The sequence below is a fragment of the Lathyrus oleraceus genome, chromosome 1 (assembly GCF_024323335.1).
Source record: "Lathyrus oleraceus cultivar Zhongwan6 chromosome 1, CAAS_Psat_ZW6_1.0, whole genome shotgun sequence".
In the NCBI taxonomy this organism is placed as follows: Eukaryota; Viridiplantae; Streptophyta; class Magnoliopsida; order Fabales; family Fabaceae; genus Lathyrus; species Lathyrus oleraceus.
Genome location: NC_066579.1, coordinates 365,025,871 through 365,040,196, shown reverse-complemented (window position 1 = coordinate 365,040,196; position 14,326 = coordinate 365,025,871). Strand labels below are relative to the sequence as shown.

General features: G+C 32.8%; 2 protein-coding genes across 2 annotated transcripts; both read right to left on the bottom strand.

The window, feature by feature from the left end:
- Positions 1-2,429: 2,429 nt before the first annotated feature.
- Positions 2,430-6,025, bottom strand: LOC127136823 (uncharacterized). The gene is made up of 2 exons (XM_051063345.1): positions 5,886-6,025; positions 2,430-5,105 (listed from the first exon to the last, which is right to left on the bottom strand). The coding sequence occupies exon 2, from the start codon at positions 4,993-4,995 to the stop codon at positions 2,446-2,448; it is 2,550 nt and encodes an 849-aa protein (XP_050919302.1). The 5' UTR covers positions 4,996-5,105; positions 5,886-6,025; the 3' UTR covers positions 2,430-2,445.
- Positions 6,026-9,270: 3,245 nt separating this feature from the next.
- LOC127136814 (60S ribosomal protein L7-2) lies at positions 9,271-11,941 on the bottom strand. Its single transcript, XM_051063336.1, has 7 exons — positions 11,777-11,941; positions 11,506-11,686; positions 11,318-11,415; positions 11,055-11,112; positions 10,225-10,304; positions 10,039-10,141; positions 9,271-9,629 (listed from the first exon to the last, which is right to left on the bottom strand). Exons 2-7 carry the CDS (start codon positions 11,683-11,685, stop codon positions 9,414-9,416), a joined length of 735 nt encoding a protein of 244 aa, XP_050919293.1. The 5' UTR covers position 11,686; positions 11,777-11,941; the 3' UTR covers positions 9,271-9,413.
- Between the last annotated feature and the right edge of the window lie 2,385 nt (positions 11,942-14,326).

Genomic DNA, 14,326 nt, shown 5'->3' with positions numbered 1-14,326 from the left:
TGCAATTGACGCATGCTTTACTATATCAAGTGTATGCGTCATTGTATATGGCGCATGTTTTCTATATTATTTATTTATTAAAATTTTATATGTTATACTTATATAAAATTGAAATAAAATAAATAAATAGGTAAATGAAAAATAATTATTAATATTATGATGTAAAGTTAAAATACATAACGATTGACAAAAAAATCAATGATCCTCCCGATTGAAACGTCTCATGTTCCACATCCCGGTGCATTAGGCTTTTCGGGGTCCCCCACCATTTTTCTGAGGTGTTTGGGGTCTTTGAGTGCTGACATAGTGCAACGGTGGCTGATGTGAAGGTCCGGTGGAAGGTCCAGTGGTATTTCATAAATTTATAATCATGTATGCTCAATAGTTAGGGGTGTTGCCGCCAACGGCGCTGTCGTAATTGAGTTCGGTGCCCATGTTGTCGTAGTTGGGCCATTGTGGTTGGGTTGTTTGTGAACGGTATGGTTGCCTGAATTAGGACATTGGATCATTTTGGAAATGAAGCAATGGTTCATGTGGTGTAATAAAGTCAAACAATGGTTGGGCTTTGTGGCTATGGGATGTTTGGGTGTTCATAAGTAGAGGGCTATGATGGCATGAGGTTGAATCGTATAAATCATTCGAGTTATAGATAGATGTGGTGGTTGCGTATGGTTGTTGGTGGTTAGGATTTGGTTTCTGGTTATAATTTTGGGTGTGTGACATGAATTGGTTGTGAGGTTTGGTGGTTGGTGGTTTGATGTATATGGTGGGGCGATGGTGTGAGGTTGGTCATTAGATTTGGGTGGGTTGACATTGTTCTTGGGCTGGGATTCGTTGTTGGGTGTATGATGACGAAGTTCGTTGACGTGGATCAATCAAATACCCTGGCTCAGATATAAACGGTGGTGTTGTAACCGACCTAAACCATGTCATATAATGTTGAGTTGGTCTAGCATCATGTATGATTGGTTCGTTTAAGATATGTTGTCGTCAATTCCTCCAATGACGACACATCTCTTTTGTGAAGTCTCTCCAATCGGAATAATCTCATTGGTCATCGACTCTTTGTTTATGTCAATCTTCCAAACACGTCGGAGGTTCTGGAATTTGTTGTTGCATGCCGAACTGCAGTTTCACACGGTCACTCTGGTGCAAATGGAGTTCAGTGTTACAGTCTGGGCAGTTGTTCATTGATGCTTCAATGAAATTCATTAAAGAGGAAGTTGTCAAAGTTAACAAACATTTGGTCACAGTTTTTGACCGTACTAAAGGTTGGTACAATGTTGTTGAGTCAATGGATCACAATGAAGGCATGTCGAGGGGACACTATCGAGTGGAACTTGATAGAGGTTGGTGAGACTGCGGAAAGTTTCAAGCATTTCCTATATCCTTCCAACTTACTATCTGACGTTTACAAAATCATAAACATTTGCAATGTTTACAAAATTAACTTTTCGGTGGTAGCAAAAGAGGATTAATGGTCTGCATATCAAAGAGGCATTCTCTGGCACAATGAAATAATGCGATGAAAGAAAAAAGACCGCCCAAACAGCACCCGTATTCGAACCGAAATGGATACGAAGAACAAAATGGTTAGGTTATGTAGTTCATGTCGTCAGCCCGATCATAATCGTACAAATTGTCCCAGTGTTGGACCAAGCATAACAACATAATTTTAATTGTAACCCTTTTCCTTTATATTAAAAACAACATTCATTTCATATGATAAGCAGAACAAATACAATAATTAAACAACAACACAAGCAACTATAACAAATAAAATAACATCACAAACAAATACAACACATAAACAACATAATTATGTGATTCCAATCATCAAAATAATTTTGTGAGAAGTATACATCATCATGTGAACGTCTCTGTCAGTTTTAACATTCACCTAGAAACGAACTTCTCCAGTTTGGTTGAACGTGGTATCAAGTTATTGAATTCTTCTAATCCTTTCACCCTCTGCAATTTCTCCATCTAACCAGCAGTTCAAGATCTTGTTAAGATGTTCGAATATATTTACATTACAAAGTCGGATCTTCATCGGAGGCTATACTGCTGAAAAAATTAAATTGGCATTTCTCTTGTGAATATAAGGACACATATATGAATATGAAGACAATTTAAAGAAAAATGGAAGGAGAATGAAGAAAAATGGAATGAGATAGTAAAAAAATATGTGAAAAATTATGGGAGGATGATGCTTTATTTATAGATGGAATGATGGAGCAGTGGCCATATGCATTGGCGTGTACATAGAGTGGATTATACATGCGCCATTCAGGGCCGGCCCAATCAATCTGGAGGCCCTGTTTTAATTTAATAAATAGGCCTAAATCTAAAATATATATATAATTTAATAATAAAAAAATACACTAAAAATTCAAAGTATTGTTTAAACTAATAATATCTTTTTATACAATATAAAGTTTCTAACTACTTAAAAAGAGCCTTCCTCCTAACACTTTTTGAAGCAAATTCATCAACCAAATCCTCATATTTTACTGTCTCCAAAAGATCATTTTCAACTGCTATCAACGCCAATCCGTTAAGTCTTTCTTGTGACATGGTAGACCGCAAGTAAGTCTTTAACAACTTTAATTTTGAAAAGCTTCTTTCTGCAGAAGCAACTGTCACAGGAATAGTCAACAAAATTCTATATGCAATAACTGTATTAGGAAAACAATCCAAGCCTTTTGAAAATAATAATATATCAGTAGGTCTTATGATTTCTTCAGGCAACATTTGTCTTAGTAACTTTAATTCCTCAAAAAATTCATTCCCGTCAATGTCAGATTGCTCATTATGTTTCAGTACTCGTTCAAAGTTACTACAAAAAGACTTCAAAGTTGCATCATCCAATGATTGTAACTTGTGAGAAGTAAACAAGAAACCAAAAATACTTTCATACTCTTGGTATTGCTCAAATCTCTTATTAAGAGAAACAACAGCTTGATCAACAAGGTAAAGAAAATAATTAACCCTGAAAGATTCCTCTTCAGATAGCTCGACTGCTGGTGTATTCAAATTCTCATCAAACTGTCTTTTTCTTTTAATTATACGCCTTTGAGGAAATATTGGAGCGATATTCAATTCAACCGCAATTTCCTTAGCATTAACCAATGCCTTATGAAAACCTGTTTCTCTATATCCTTCAAAAAATGAAATCAACTCCTTTATTTTTTCCATAGCAACATCAATAAGCATATCCTTTTCCTGTAAAAGCTTGCTAACAAAATTAATTGCAGATAATATTTCAAACCAAATAATTATAGCCATCAAAAATTCAAAATCACCAAGCTCATTAGTTGCTAAGGATTTAGCTTCATTTTGTATCTTAGGATCGAGATCATGTTCTGACACTTCAAGTAAAGCTTCTGTAAAATCTGACATTTGAGTTCTTATAGCTTTGACACTTTCAACACGACTTTCCCAACGAGTGGATGATAATGATTTTGGAGTCAACCCTTTTACATTATCTTTCAAAATTTGCCATCTCTTTGTTGAATTAGCAAAAATTGTGTAAATGCGTTGAACAACTCCAAAAAAATTCCTAGCTTTATTACAAGAGTTAGCCATATCACACAATGTCAAATTAAGACTATGACAACCACAAGGAGTATAAAAAGCTCTTGGATTTATGTCTAAAAATCGCTTTTGTACACCTTGATGTTTTCCTTTCATATTTGACCCATTATCATAACCTTGTCCTCTTACATCAAATAGGTCGAGACCAAGTTCTTTCAATTCATTTTGTAAAACATCAAAAAGCCCTTGACCAGTTGTATCATTCACATTCAAAAATCCTAAAAATGATTCCTCAATGCTAATAGAAGTTGAAGAAACATCCACATATCTTATTATCAAAGACATTTGCTCTCGGTGACTAACATCCGGAGTACAATCAAGTATTACTGAGAAATACTTTGCTTGTTTGATTTTTCTAATGATTTCAATTTTAATTGCAGAACCAAGTAATGAAATCAACTCATTTTGTATTTTATGTCCAAGATAATGAGTGTGAACTTTTTGAGTTGTAACACGTCTAACATGTTCTTGGATAATTGGGTCAAATTCAGCTAACATTTCAATCAAACCCAAAAAGTTGCCATTGCTATCTTCGTACAACTTTTCCTTAGAACCACGAAATGCCAAATTATGTTTAGCAAGAAATTTCACTATTGAAATAACTCTTTTTAAAACATTTTTCCAGTGATCCTTTTCTTTCTCAATTAATCTTTGAGTCGTTTTATCAATAGTTTGAAATTTCTGCAACCTTTGACGATACTCATACCAAGTAGTCATATTCTTAACATGTTCCATGCCTAACTCGTGCTCTTTAATTCTTGCACCAACATGTGACCAATCACTATAACCCTCATTTGCTAATTGTCCCCTACCAATCCCATTTTTTAAAACTTTACAACAGAAACAAAATACTCTATCAAGCTCTTTTGAATAAACAAGCCAATCTCTATCACACTTCTCTCCATTTGCTAAAGCTCTAGTATACAAATTAGTCGTAAAGCGTCGATTCCAATTATCTCTAGGACCCCTCACAATAGAATTATCCCGTTTAGGCCCTTTCATAACTAATAAATCAATCATTTTAGGTTGAAGACGATCCCAATTTCTTGGATCAAATATATCGTAATCAACATCATCATCATCATCATCATCATCATTAACTTCCTCAAGATTATCATCATCATTATTAACTTCATCATCGATAGGTACACTATCAGCATTATCATTTTCAATAGGCACACTATCAACATTATCATTTTCAATGGGCACACTATCAAGAATTTCAACATTAGTATTATCAACATAATGACTTTCATTTGGAACTTGTGGTTCTTTTATCAAAAATTTATCAAGAGCTCCTGCTTGAGATTGAATTAACTCTTCAATTTTTTTCCTTTTCTTACGTTTATCATTTCCACATTCATACTTTCTATTCTTAGGAGGCATAATAGGAGGCATAGTAAAAAAAAACCTGGAATATCTCACAATGTCTTGTGTCCGCCAATGATCAACTCTGCAATATTTACTAGCAATCGATCTATTTGTAGCCTCGTTGTTAAATTAAGTTCCTACAATAAATTATTAATTAGTGCAAGCAAAAATAGTACCAGAAAAAAAAAAACATGTTTGTAATCATCATAAAATGGGATTATTAATAATACTTTAATTATATTATCACTATTTTTACTAACACTACTATGAAATATACAGAAAATAAAATGCTCCAAAATTAATTATTTTTAATTTTATCTTACTGTTGTTGATATTTTCTATTACAATTAATTCTAAATTTTAGATTCTATCATAAACTATTGTCTATTGAGATAATTGAATGAGTCACACACATAGAAATGACATACTCTTGACACAACAATATAAAAAGCACTTCTTTGACAGCTTGCAATCTTTCTATCACACTTCTTTGACAACTTGCAACCTTTCTACTTTTCAATTAGTTTTTAATATGAACTAATCAAAACTCAAAAGTATAAAGTAATAAAAAAATACAAAATAATCTCATAACTCATTATTCTACTTATACCATTTATTTGACAGCTACTACTCGGCACTCACTATTCTCTATTCATTTCTCCATCTCTATTCTTTTCTTCTTTCTTCTTTGAAACCTAACTTAACCCATTTCTTCTTTTCTTTTTACAGTAAAATTAACTCAACCAATTTTAGAATTTTAGGAGAAAAAAAACACAATAGAGCCATGGGAGAAAGAATCATAAACCAAGAAACACATACAAGTTTCTATCTATGTATGTTCTTTCTTTAATTTTATATTTTTTTTCTTTCAAAACATGATACATGAAGATAAACTACTTTGATTTGAACAAACTTACCGATTAAACTGCACTGCCGTCGTCTCACACTCTCACCGTCGCCGTTTTGTTTTTTTCTTTCTAATATTGTTTTGTTTTTGGTTTATTATGTGATGTATATAAACAACTTTGTTTTGGGTTTCTTTAATGCCGACGTTTCATTTTCCTTGGCGTCTTTTCGGTTTTAGGTTGCGTTTGGAATGAGGAAAAATAATATATATTTTAAATTTTTTCATATTAATTAGATTTAAAAAAAAAAAAATAGGCCCCCAAAATTTTGGGGTCCAGTTCCATAGAGCCTGTTGCGCCTGTGAAAGGCCGGCCCTGGCGCCATTGCATGTGACGTCTGCACATGCATGCGCTACTACTAGTGACGTTATGATCATGGATACGTCAGTGCATGTAACGCCAATGAATAATGTTTTTATTAGATTTGTCAATACACCTAACACCTATGTTAGATTTTTTGAAAAAGTAACTATTTTTATAAATATTTTAAATAATAATTATTTTAGAATTTTAATTTAAAATTTTAATTATTTAAAAAAAATTGTAGTTATTTATCTCTCTCACACACTTTATTGGTGATGATATATATATATATATATATATATATATATATATATATATATATATATATATATATATATATATATATATATATATATATATATATATATATATATATATATATATATATATATATATATATATATATATATATATATATATATATATATATATATATATATATATATATAATTCTCTCAAATTTCGATAGTAAAATCATCACCGACATTTATAAATAATTTCAAACTATTTTTTTCTATTAAACTCATCTCTAATCTTATTTACACTCTCCTCGTCTTTGTAACAAATTGATAAAATAATTGGCTCTATTATAGCAAAGAAACAGTATCATAAATAAACAAAGTACTCAAATTAGAAAAACACATTTTCAAAGGCAAGGTGCAAATGAAAGGTATTGTTTATATTTAGTGAGCAATTCCTTCATAAACATATCAAATCAAACCGCCCAAAAATTCACCATTTTGATAGAAGCGAATCTGGCTCATGAGTAATAATATCATTGATTCTTCTGTCAAGATACAAAGGATAGAAAAAACACAAATACGTCATGGATGTCTTCTTGATACTTCTCTAACCAGTATGAAATTTTTCTCTTGTATTTAGATACTATTAAATTTTTACAATATCAACAAATATAATCTTAAAGGGAGAAAACAGATTTTTTTCAAGTATTTTTTTTTAATCTTACTATCTCCGTTTTTTATTATAAATCACTTTAAAAAAATATTTTATATCCTAAAATATAAGTCATTTTATAATATCAATACATCATTAATGATTCCATCTCTTAAATATTTATTGTTCTCTGTTTTCAATTATGTCAATTTATTTTTTCAATACCATTAATGAAGGACAATTTTGTAAAATCATTATGATACGTAAGAAAAGTCAAAAACAACTTATAATTAATAACGGAGGGAGTAATCAATAATATCTAGAAAAAAACACATAAAAAATGAAGAAGCAAAGTATCTATTAGCTGAAGATGAAGTTTTTTTTTATTTACCTCTCACAAGCCATCAATTATGAAACATCATCGTATGAACGTGTTTTATCTAAACCAATGGTTACATACACTAAATGAACGTGTTTTATTTATTTATCACCAATATGTATTTAAGCAGTTATACTTTGGGAGATTTATAATAAAAAAATGAAAAAACCAACTCTGCAGCAGTTATAGACGTCTATCGATGGTAACCATAATTCTCTAAAATAACTGCACTTTTTATTAGTATTCTATTTTTAAAACCAGCGGTATTTGAGTTTTATTTTTAAAAAACACAAACACCATCAATTAATCATATATATTGGATATTGAAATAAGTTTGACTTTTATTTTAAAAATTTATAAAATAATGTAAACGGGTGATGATGATGAATCGATGGTATAAATCTTTTTACACTTACAGTGCATAGTAATTAATCTCTTAAAAATATATTGTATTATATATTTTCCTAAACCTCCGACTTGGATTTTGAGATGTCAAGCAATAGTAATCGACTAATTAGGGAATTTAACTCACAATAACATCGCATCATTCTCCTTTTAAAATAAGACGAAGAATTTGATATTTGCACAATTCGGAATCCATTAAAGGAGACTAATGAGTTAAATTAATATGTTGTTACATTTTTCGTAGGCAATGATAGAATCTGAATGAATGGAGATAGAGAACGAAGAAGATAATGGAAGAAAGTTAGGGGAAAAAAGAAGAATGTCTTAAAATGATAAAGTGAGGAAGTTGTGATGTTTTTTTTATTTTTATATTCAATTGAAATATTATATTAAGTCATATTAATCATGATATTTTGTTGGCATAACTAAAGTTTGGTCTAACTCTTCCTTATAAAACTGGTTTGTAAAGTGATGGATATCATGAATCTTTTTTGGTTTTCAATACACCCAAATCGAATTGAAGTTTGGCTTAACTCATCCTTATAAAACCGGTTTGTAAGGTGATGGATGTCACTCTATATGAATCTTTTCTGGTTTTCAATACACTCAAATCGATAAACTCATGATACTATGATAGAATTGGAGTTTGGCCTAACTTATCTTTACAAAACCAGCTTGTGAAGTGAGAAATGTCACTCTATATAAACCATTTGTGGATTCTATTTTTAACCAATATAGAACTTGAATTTTTTTCATTATAGAAGTTATCACAAAAGAGTTAGGTCCTTTTATCTTGGATTCTTTTCGGTACAAGTTTTCTTTAGACCTAAAATACATGAATGAGACAATCCGTTGATAATAACAAACACATAAAGTTTTTGACTGTCTACTATATTTCTTATATGGACAAACCATACGATGGTTCAGTTAACATTAAAGTCCCAGAAATCAGACCGCATTGGTCTCTTGTACAAACATGTTGAACCAATTTACATAGATATCTTGATAGCAATGGCTCAAGGTCTGATTACCATGTCTCTGATGCAAACTGCATGTCACTAAAGAAATCCTTGTCTGGCGGCATTGGATATTCTTCCATATGCCACTATTATTAGCATAAGTTATTTTTTAAGAATGAATCTGACTTTGGTTTCAATTCCAATGATATTTTAGCATGAATTTGAAAATATGAGAATGATATAGAAATGCATGCTGAACTGCACTATCAGATGAAATTTACACATTAACGTATTTGCAATTCTAAAGAAATTCCATGCAATAACATCCTCGATTGTCCATCAAAATTTTGGAATCTCGCTCTAGTATTTAGAAAATATTAACGCTCTAATACTAAGCAAAAGGCATAACAAAACTCAAGTTATTAAACAAATTAAAACCTTTCAACACTGCAAGCAATGAACTAAATATCTCAATATGCTTAGTATTCAAAATAACACCACAAAAATATTTTAAAGCAAAACTGGAATTAACAAAAACAAAGGTCTGTCTTAAGCAGGATAACTGGATAATTAAGCCTTAGCAGAACCACAGGCCAAAATCTAATTCATCCTTCTAATGAGTTCATTGATGTACTCTTCCCTGTTGCCGGCATCACCACCCTCAACGTAATGATTTCTTTTCTTCTTCATGCCTCCCAAGGGAGCTTTGAGCTTGAAAGGCCATAGGAAGTTGTTTGCCTCTCTGAAGTGAGGTCCAACAGTCAAGATCTCGTGAATCAGATCTTCAATGCAAATGATGCCATGCTTCCCAAGGACCTGCCATTGAAGAAAACAGATGCAACAAAAACAGTTTAAAACAACTATGATAGAAACGCCATAATAACACAGGACATTAAAATTTTCATAGGTCAGGAAAACACATTAGACACTTTCAAGCAATCAGCAGGTCTGTAGCAACACCAGCACTTGTGATTACGTTTAATTAATTCATTCTTTCAAAATTATTATTGGTGTTGATGTGTCAGTGTGTCGGTGACGAGTTTCCGGTGTCCATGCTTCATAGATCAGGACTGCCTCTTAAAATCTTAAATAACTAGCATTCTGACTAGAACAAATTGAACAAAAATTTAGGCCAACATGAGGGTCAATCTCATTCAGGCCAGATAATGCAGATTTCACTAACGTGAGATGGGGGTGATGGAAGGAATCCAATTCAAAGACAGACCTGTTCGATGATAGAGTTGTCAGTCAAAGCAATTCTCTGCCTGTCAACCTTTCCATAGCCCCTCTTGTAGATCAATTCCCTGACACTCTTCAGATTAGGATACCTGAAATAAATTCATAAACTAAGAACCTGCAGAGTAAAAAAGAATGTAACAATATGGACATTAGATACCGAGTTTTTGCATACCCATATGTAACATAAGGCTCTACCCTGTGGAGCATGTTAACGGTGGCTTTGTTAACTTTGAGAAAGACGCCATTAAAGACCTGCAGCCACAAGAAATGAAAGTATAAGGCTACACTTAAATTATTGCACAAATGTTTAAATATTGAATGGAGAATTTGAGGATATGTAGAGAGCCAAATAAAAGAGAAATACTAAATCCAAATAATAAAATTGGTGAATAATCTAAAATTACTCTCTAAGATATCCATCTAACAAAAGAGAACATGCAGTACAGGCCTTACTGCTAAATCAATGCATGGAGATTACACACCACACATTAACTATAGATAATATTCAACTCTCTCCACATGAAACATGATGACAAGTATGAAAATCTAAACAGGTTAGCAAGGATCAAAAGTTCTATGAAATGATCTGAAAATGAGGTAAATGAGGTAAAGCTATATAGCGTGCAAATCCAAGAATAAACAGAAAAACAAATCACACTACTGTAAGTATAGAAAAACAAGATACTGTATTCTAATGCCTAAAATCTCAAGACATTATATTAAACAATATTCAAATCAACTTTAAATGTACCATCTAAATCTAAAAAACAGACAGTATCAAAGAAATACAACTCAAAGCACTAACTTGTAAAACCACACACGCACACATGTCCAATTATCTATGAGCAAACAAACAAATTAATTAAAACTTTAAATGGTACACAGTTAAACTTTGACAATTTTCTAAATGAAAAGTAAAATAGATAATAGCACATCAAGAACACGTTCAACTGCAGGAAGCAATTCATTGAGTGACCAAATAAAAAACAAGCTGATCTTTACCTGTCTCAAACGCAAAAGCTGTAAAATCTTCCTTGATTTTGGGTCCATGGCATTGATACTGAAATTAAACATAATTATAAATTTCATATTAATAAAATGACATTACAAAAACTACATAACTTTTTAAAATTAGGTACTAAACTTCACAACTTAAGGCCTAAACTTTATAAATCACACTTTTACAATGACTAAATCCATTATTTATTCCTAAGTGACATACTATGTTATACCAAAAAAACAATAATAATAATAAGATAAATTACCCTCTGATCCTGACAATGAACAAGAGCTTAGCTTCAGGGTCAACATAAAACCCACCCTTAAGCTTGGCTTCACGCTTCAAGCTAATCAACTCCTTTTGCTGAGCGAAATTGAACAAGTATTGATAAAATAACTATAAAAATAAACGATTGAATTGAAAAAATTAACTCCATTAAAGTTACTGTAATACCTGGTCATCGTATTCCTTAGCGTATTGCTTAGCTCTGCTCCAAATGAGTTTCCTGGTTTCAGATCTCTTCTTCTTGGCTGATTCCTGTTCCTGCTTCTTCACCAAAGCCCATTCCTCGTTCCTTTTCTGCTTCTTCAAAACAGATTCAGGAACCACGGTTTTCACTTCCTCTTTGGCCATTCTACGTATTCAAGAAATGATATCAGAAAACAGAAACAGAGATCGGTGAAAAATTAAGAGGGGAGAATTGAGATAGAGGGATAACACTCACTCTTCTTCAGGTATGAATGTAGACGGCGGAGGAAGCTCTCCAAGCAATAAAATGGAGTGATTTATGAATTAGGGTTTTGTTATTCTTATGGATTTGTGTTATATAGGCTTGTGGGCTTTTCTTTTTTTAGTTTTTTGTTGGGCTTTTACATATCGATAGATCTTATGTTAGCACACTCTTTTTTTACAATTCACATGTCATCTTTTGTGCATTTAAGAAAAAATAATTATCTATACAAAAATTAATGAAATTAATATTGTATTTTTCAATATTGGGACCTATTTCGATAGGTCTTTCATTGCAGCTACGAAGTATTATTTGTTTTTGACGTGAGATTACGGTTGTATCTTTTAGAAAATGTATCGTTTAATTGAGGTGTGTGGGTGTTGTTTATAAATTATCCTTAGCAAAGATTCTAAAATAATGTGTAACTATTTTGATCAACTCGGAACAATTACCCATCAGTCGAGTCTAAGGAACACGGTGCGAACTTAGAATTTCCATAGGTGATGTCAATGTTTATGTTTTCCTTAAGTCTGAACCATTGCGATTACCATTGCGGCCTATCTCCGGGTGGGATATGGATAACGTCTCTTATGTGTGATTTATTGGATATGATCCCACTCGAGGAGACACTAAGTCCCTCAGGCTGAAGTTTAGTTAGTCTAAGCACTTTATGCATAATAACGTATAACTCGGATGATGAGACATTAAGTCCCTCAGGAGGAAGTTTAGTTAGCCTATTTGTATTGCCTTAAATGACGACAAGGACATTCATGTGGAAGCCCAACACTTGTATTTGTATTACCTTGAGAGGAGACAAATACCTTCATGCATCTCTATCAGTTTAACATTATAATTATATCTCTTGACGGCCCTATGTTTGGTGGTGATTTCTTGGGCATGGGCAACTTTTATCAACTCGTCGACCAAATTTGACGTGAATTTCAAGCCTATCTCATTCGCCTCCTCATTGAATTGTGTTCCTCACCACGAAGGCGTCTCAATCTCTACGGACGACATTGTGTCTACCCCCATAGACCATAGAACATAGGGTCTCCTTGGTAGTGGAATATGGTGTGGTATGGTGCAACCATAGTATCTCATGGAGTAGTTCCACCCACAGGCCTTTAACGTCATCAAGCTTTTTCTTGAGTCCCTTAAGAATTACCTTGTTTGTTGACTCCACTTGGTCGTTAGCTTGAGGGTACACCACGCACATGAATTTCGTCTGCATTCCCAAGTCTTTACAGAAGTCAGTAACCATGGTTCTAGCAAACTGGTTCCTGTTGTTGGACACAATGGCCCCAGGGAGTTCATATATGCATATAATCTTCTGCTAGTAAAAATGGCGCACTGTTTTCGTCGTAATCTTGGCTACTACTTATGCTTCCATCCATTTGGTGAAATAATTGACTCTCAATATCAGGAATTTTAACTGACCCAACGCCAAGGGGGTGTTGGTGTAAGCCCTAAAAGCCAATACTTTTGGTACTTATATCGAATTATTTATTAACAATAAAAGGCTTTTTCTTTATTATGTTTGTTTAATAATGTCCCTAGAATAGCTAGTCCATTTAATGTATCAAGTATGCCTTAATCATGAGATCACATTAAACATAAGGACATTATTCTTAAAGTATCAGTAGTCGAGCTTTATTGTGAAGTGGGATAACATTAAAGCATTAAGACTATTATGTATATAGACTGATGATCACATCTCATGGATCATGGATAAGGAGTTATCAAGTCTTAAACATAGGTATGAATATTAAGAGTAATATTTATACTGGATTGACCCGCTATGAGAATGCTATATAGAATGTTACACAAAGTGTCATAGGTTATTCTCATGGTGATAATGGTGTATACCACCCTTCGACCTGAAACCACTATGGACCCTAGATGTAGAGTCGAGTGCCTTATTACTGATCAAACATTGTCCGTAACTGGATGACCATAAAGACAGTTGATGGGTACTCCACGAAGCATGCTAAGGGACATGAGTGACCTAGATGAAATTTGTCCATCCTGCGTAACAGGATAAATGTCTATGAGCCTAATATTGAACTGGACAAGGATGACACGGTATATGCCTTGTGTTCAATATAGACATAAGGGAAAAAGGGTAATTGTACACATAAGTATTATCACAAAAGGATTTATCAGATCACATGACATTTTCGTGTCTTGGGTAGCAGTGATGTGTTGCTAGATACCGCTCACTGTTTATTATATTAAATATGTTATTTAATATAATTGTCAATGCCGCGAAAACCTACATGGTCACACACAAAGGACAGATTGATGAAGATAGAGTAACTAAGGAACACCGTAAGGTACAGTGCACTTAAGTGAATTATAGAATATCGTAAGGTACGGTATACTTAAGTAGAATACAAAATATGGTAAGGTACCACGCGCTTAAGTGATTTTGGCATATTATAAGATATGGGCCACATACACTTAAGTGGGCTTTTTAGCTTGTAGCCCACACAAGTGGTCCTATAAATAGAACCCTTGTCCAGAAGCATTAATTGCAGTTGCATT